The following is a 6,943-nucleotide window of genomic DNA, read 5'->3' as shown; positions in this document are numbered from 1 at the left end:
TTTCTACCTGATGATGACAAAACCTTGTCGAAACGTTGTACGTTTGATGTTATGTTAAACTTATATTAAAGTTTTTCTTCATTACCCATTCAAGCCGTTTCCAGCCATTATTAGTAAGGTTTTGTTTTATTACCGGTATAATAATTTATCTATACTATTTGTTATTCAGTTACGATCTATGTAGGTAACTTCCTGTGATACAAAAAGCTATGGTGTCAGAACGTGTTATTACAGTAAATCTTGCACCTACTAGTCACAATTCTTTAGCTACAATCAACTCACCAACAAATCTCCTGTGTAACTGCAGTTGTACAGAAAAATGACTGTTGTATGCTGTAAGATTCACCATTCACTGTAATAAAAAGAAGAAAAAAACTTTTATTATGTTTAATGATCAGTCAGTCTATTAAAATTGCAATTTTACTATTGCACATATTAATGCTGTTGGATACACGTAAAAATGTGATTAGTATACAGACATGAACAGAAAGTTTGGTCTTTTAAGGTTAATATTTTCTTACCTCTCTGCACCACTAACAGCTATTACCTCATGCACAATTACCTTGTAAATCCCTGTGCATGCCACAATCCTTGAACAAACTCCCACACACATCTACATGTATTGCACTAGCCAATGACATAATGGTCATAATTTTGAATCCCTTCATCAACATGAGGGTGACACAACTTTCATGTGCAGTAATCCCCAAGAGTACTAGCCCATAATCATAGGCTCACTCTTGGTGAGGCAAACAAAATGCACTACAAGTGGGGGAGAAAGGGTGAGAGGTGATGTAGAGAGGAAAGTATCTATCTGAAATACATTTTCAGGTATGGAAAATGTTAACACCAAAAGACAGTACAACTAAAGACAGCAAGTTGAGCCAGGTGTTTTGGCTAAACCAGGTGCTGTTTTGTTTTTTTGTAAAAAGAGCAGAAGTGGCCATATTAACTCTATAGATATATTCCTTAATCAGTCTTGCAGAAAACCCCATCTCAACTGGGAGCACTGAGCAGGTGAAGATTGATTTAACACTGTCTGTAAATGTAAATTGTGGGTATGTATTCCCTGTCAGACGATGCCAACCACTTGATGGAATCTGATGACACCAAATATAATGACTGTAGTGTTTAGTTGTATGCGATATGTTTTTTTCTTGTTCTTTAATGTGTAAAAAAAGAATGGTACACACATGGTAGTGTCATGAAATCTGAGGGACATGGAAATCAAACTATATCAGGAAACGAATTGCAAAACTCATCAGACTAGAACCTCTGGGTAGACTGGAGAACGGAAACTGGAGGAAGACAAAAACAAGAGGCGTGTGAAACCATCCAGACTGGAACCTCTGGGTAGACTGGAGAACGGAAACTGGAGGAAGACAAAAACAAGAGGCACGTGAAACTGTCCAGTGATGTAAGTAATGGGAAATTAATGTGTTAGATATCCACATACCAGCTTGCAAAATCTCCACCAAAAGTCAGCATCAAAAGGAGGAAAGAGGCTGTGATATGCCTAACTTAATGGGAAGTGATGATAACAAGTGGTCAGTAAACTCACCCAAAAAAGAAGAATAGGTCAGACAGAGAAGCTGTAAAACCAACTGGTTGAAGAAGTAGGAAGTAAGCCATGGTGATGGTGGTGTCCACAAATGGGGGTAGTCTGAGTAGGATAGCATCAGACAGCTATAACTGGAACAAATGCATAATGAGGAAACAGAAGAGGAGAGATGGAAGAAAAACAACTGATCTTTCATCTGGGTTGTCCAAGGCTTCAGAAGAAAAGAACAGTTAGGGAAAGTGCAATCCACATAAGATCAAAAATGCTCCAACCCAAAGAGATGCATCAATGAAGAGATGAAGATCCAGATGTGCGGACAGCAGAGGAGTGCAGATTGCAGTGTTGGCATGATTAAGCCACCAAGACATATCCTTGAGAACAGAAGACAGCAGCATCACAAAAGAAAACAGAGTAACACAGGAGATATTGCATTCAACATTCAAAGTCCACTGAAGAAGTCTCACATGAGCTCAGCGTAAAGGGACAAGATGTTCAAGAGATATGAGTGTCCTCAAAAGAGAAGCAAAAGTTGAGGTGACTAGGCACTTCATGTCTTGTAGATGAATGGGGGAAGGCTAAGTCTGATTGAGTCAAGAAATGAAAAAGATTCCCAGGTGGACCAAGTATTGAGTCAGAACAAAGAACAACTTGGAAAATTTGACCAGCTCATCCAGATTCGAAGCTTCTTGGAGAAGATGTCACATGGCCGAGAAAGAGGCCAATTAAGAAGAAACAAGGAGGAGCCAGTCATCTATGTAATAAAGGAAAGACTGTGGACACAGCAAGCAAGTGCTTACATGATTCTATGAACAAAATAAGGAGCCAAAGTGATACTAAAGCTTGAAACTGATACACCTCATCCCTGTGAATGAATTTTTAAAAAATGTCTATGACAGAACAATCAGAATATGTAGAAAAGCATCCAATATGTTGACCTAAGCCATCCATATTCTTGGGGGAAAAGGACCCCTCCATCTTGAACTGAAGAACCACTAGATAATTGTTGAGAGAAGGAAGGTTGATGATGATATGCCAGTCCCCAGTCTTTTTTTATGGACAACAAAAAGATGACAATAAAACCTTGGATAGGAACAAAGGACCCTTTCAATAGCTTTATTGGCGAAAGGATCTGATAAAATGACCTCTATATGCAGAAAATACTGAAGACAGAAGGTGAAGTGAAATAAAGAGAGACGAAGTGGAGGAGATGAGAATGAAGATAAAAGCCATTTTTAAGAACTTGAATGATCCACCTGTCAGCTGCAAGAGGTCTGTAAACATAAAGATACGTGCTACCACCAACTGGGTACAAAGGGAATTGTTATCCACTATAAGGATCATGATATAGAGCTTCAGAGAGGAGACGAATAGAAGATAGGGAACAAAAAGGCAAAGATGGGAACACTGAGCCTGACTTACTGGCAAATTCTCTAAGCAGGTAAAAGGGATTTAAGAGAATGGGAAAAGAAAGTGGCCATAAGCCATGACAAAGTAATTCTGGATTCAAGAAGGATAAGGCATTTGAAAGCGTAAACAAAGCTGATCCAGAAAAAGTCAGTATGTACACATATGCCTTGATAACGAGAAAAACCCTAATAATCCTCAGCATGAGAGACAGTGAAGAATGGGAATACTCAAAAGACACAAGTGAAAGAGAAAATAAAGAACAAACCTGAGAAATCAAATCCACAAAGAGATTTGGAGGAGAAACACTTGCCTCCACAGGTAAAGAGAAGCCTAGTGCAAATCCTGGAAGTGGAAAGAGCCAATCAAAATCATTGTCCTTGTAGTCAGTTTCAGAAAGAGGGGAATGCACTCCCAACATATGTACAAGCAAATGAGGCAATGAAGATTATAACAAAACCACAACATTTTAAACAATGGCAGTAATGTTTTCCACAGTCAATGAACCTCCAATGGCCACGGAGAGAATCAGTGTTAGGTACATCACCAGAACCTTGGGAGAAGGTAGTAGCCACTGTCACTCGAGATGTTTTTTTTTGCATGCAGTAACTGAAAGGCAATGTATGTTGAAATAAAATAAATAAAAGTTAACAGTGGAATAAAGGTAGCATAAATCTCATCACACTGAACAAAGTGTAAACTTTGAGGAACATGTCCATTCGTGACAGTTCCAAAGAAAAGAATGAACGAAATGCTTATGAGGATGTGTCGCCCTTCTATTGGTGGAGGGTTATTATTACATCACGCACTAGCACAGTTCATATTAAAACATGTGTCTTAGGGGGAAGACAGCTCAAGGCTTGTGGCATACACAAAATATCAAAGGATCAACTAGTACATGCAGAGAAAATGATATCATTTTGTAATATGATTCTTTTGTCTTCAGTTCCAAAAGGCTGCTGCTCTACCCCACTTTTAAATAATTTATAACCAGGAATTTCAAAATACAGCAATTCCTATTTATCAATGCTATCCAAATCCAATCAAATTTCAGTAATTTACATGATGCAAGTCTTTCAACTTGAGCTCCGAACTCTTCCATTTTGTTCCAAATACCCCTAACATTAGAATAATAGCAATTAAGTTTATGTTTTAATTTATTATGTTTATCATTCAAATAGTAAGACTTATCTCAAAACTAATACCTAAATTGTTATACTGTAAACATTATTTTCCAATCTCCTCTTTGAATGTCTGAGATATCCTATCAATTTGTTCATTCCCAATTCCTAAACTTCCTGATCACTATGCAAATTTTGACTGTCATTAAGAAATTCATTAGAGCATCCTCAAATACTTTGCTATCTGCCCCACTTATTAAGTGGAGCCCCACTTATTAAGTGGAGCCCCACTCTAACTAAATTTGTCCTTACTTTGAAAACTCTCCCATATGTTCACCCCGCTCTGAAAGAATCCCTGGTAATCTTTTGTTTTAAGCCTTGTATCCTGCACTACTGAAGGGTCATATATCTGTTTCCATCCTCATGTTTCTGATAGAATTCTTTATACTTTTAAAGCAGTTCTTCTGATGTAAAATTACTAAAATAATCACTTCTACATGTATCTATAAACAAACAGTTTATCAATATATTTACTAAAAAAGATCAACTCACAAGAACACGAAATCTATGAAATACCATGTTCTTGTGAGTTGATCTACACTAGAGAGGCTAGTAGACGTTTTGGGTTGAGAATGAAAGAAAATAAAGAGACGTATAAAGGGAGTCACATGCATCACAGGAGTATGTCACGCTCCTATTGGTGGAGAAGTGACGCATGATGATTTACACGAGACACATTTTGGAATAATTTGATCCAAATAAGGGGGGGGGGGGGGAGGAAGGCTTGTGGCATGCATAAAGAAAAAATGAGCATATAGAGGGCAGCACTGGATGAGAATAGCAAATCTTGTGAGTGGAGGGAAGTACTGTATCAGAAACATTGGCTCGGATAAATGTTAGAAAGCAAGAAAAATCAAGGAATATTTCGATAACAAAATGCTGTCACTAGACAGACTCTCAGGTACAGAACCAACAATTTATGACTACCATTGGTCAGCAACTCACACTTTCCACTAACCTTGACCAAGATTCACCAGCCAATCATAAAACATTCTCCCCAGTCCATATACACACTATATCGATCTTTCATAATTTTTATTATGTGACAAAAATACAAAATATTTATTGATGAAAATGTTTCAAGCTTTTGTTCCTATTATTTTTCAAGAAAATAAAATTTTTTTTCACTAACATGTAAGATGTCAGTTTTGAAAACAAGAAATAAAATGATAATGTTATTGAAAAAACACTTAAAAAGTTTGGTTAATAATAAGAGACATTACACTAAATTGTTGCTGAAATAAAGAACGCAGTTTCATCTTTCGTCTTACCATTGTTTAAATCACAAAGAAATGACTGATCAACATAATTATCAGGGAAAGCCTGTTTCTTATACAGTATTTTCTTCCACATATCCAAATCTTCTGGCTGACTGACAAATAAAACAAGAAAAAAAAAACATGTTAAAACATATCATTGTACGTGTTACCAACTAATCGTGCATGTTTGAAGTGGTGAAAATTGAATGGTATAAATGTAGGCACTCTACAACAAGAAGTCTGGTAGTGAAAAATAAAATACTGGGGTGCGGCTTGTAGGTTCAGGATCAAACGTAAACCATATAGAATGTATAGTAATTTGTTCATATTAATTTTGGTACAACACATATAGACAAAACTTCATATAATGAATTTGTGGCGATTAATCAAAATATTTTATTACATCGTTTGTCTTGTATGTTTTGAGTTTTTCTACTGTAAATCATACATTTAAAAGAAATTAAATCATTTATTTTTTTTCATTTTATAACATCTATTTTAAAATGAGATTTTAGCCTTAAATTAAAAGAACAAAATAACCCCATTTTCTTTAATACCAATAAGGAACACATAAATATGATAATCAAGATATTTATCAAGGATATCCTAGTCGTTTAACAAACAGAAAATCATTCATTAAATTCAACATTCATTCTTTTTGAGCTTCTGTATAAAATCACAGACTGCCATTATATATATATGGAAACTTGTTCCACAAATTTACCGTTCTGTTGGAGAAACCAAACTGACTCAACTTGATAAGTGTCTGACATTTCCTGAATCTTAAATATATGAATTCTTGTCCTGCTGCATTTGAAATTAAAGAAAAAATCAATTTTATCCACTTCTTTAATGATATTGTATACTTTAATTATATCAAGAAAGAACAAGTTTAGAAACCTAAACCTATTCCCGTATTACAAACCAAAATCAATGTAATATTCCTACTCTGATGTCTCTCCAACATTTCAATGTTCTTCTTAAGATAAAGTGGTCAAACTACATACAATGGTTCAATTCATGTCTAACTAGTGACTTAGAAAACAAAACCATAGGGTTATAGTCAATATTTATTTATATACAAACTCACAATTCTGTTAGCTTTATACTTGAAATAGAACACTGTCACAAAGGTTAGAAGTTGTAATGTATTGGGCAAATTGAGCCAATACCTCAATAATCTTTTCGTCATAAAAATTAACAGGATGATTCTTATCTAAATCATGTGTAATATATATTATGACTCGCATGCATAGTCTTACGTTTATCAAAACTGTCACCTTCTCTATGTTTTGTCAAACTAACTATATCTCTTTTTAAACTCACATGCATAGTCTTACGTTTATGAAAACTGTCACCTACTCTATGTGTTGTCAAACTAACTATATCTCTTTTTTTAAACTCACATGCATAGTCTTACGTTTATGAAAACTGTCACCTACTCTATGTGTTGTCAAACTAACTATATCTCTTTTTTTAAACTCACATGCATAGTCTTACGTTTATGAAAACTGTCACCTACTCTATGTGTTGTCAAA

At 35.4% G+C, this 6,943-nt stretch overlaps 1 protein-coding gene across 5 annotated transcripts in view; it reads right to left on the bottom strand.

Annotated features, from left to right (window-relative positions):
• The window catches only part of LOC106470669 (phosphatidylinositol N-acetylglucosaminyltransferase subunit C-like), a 38,922-nt gene that overhangs the window by 27,595 nt on the left and 4,384 nt on the right, over window positions 1-6,943 (bottom strand). For 4 of the 5 annotated variants that reach the window (XM_013931235.2, XM_022399311.1, XM_022399310.1 and 1 more), the window contains exons 2-3: window positions 5,418-5,518; window positions 283-352 (exon numbers count right to left, since the gene is read on the bottom strand). In XM_013931235.2, coding sequence (XP_013786689.1) covers window positions 283-352; window positions 5,418-5,499 — 152 coding nt within the window. In that variant the 5' untranslated portion in view covers window positions 5,500-5,518. The remainder of the gene's footprint in view (window positions 1-282; window positions 353-5,417; window positions 5,519-6,943) is intronic. The other variant, XM_022399312.1, reaches the window with a different exon arrangement.

This window comes from Limulus polyphemus, unplaced genomic scaffold, assembly GCF_000517525.1.
Source record: "Limulus polyphemus unplaced genomic scaffold, Limulus_polyphemus-2.1.2 Scaffold4153, whole genome shotgun sequence".
NCBI classification, from domain to species: Eukaryota; Metazoa; Arthropoda; class Merostomata; order Xiphosura; family Limulidae; genus Limulus; species Limulus polyphemus.
Note: the sequence above shows the minus strand (reverse complement) of the source record. Positions and strands in the feature narration are given on the sequence as shown.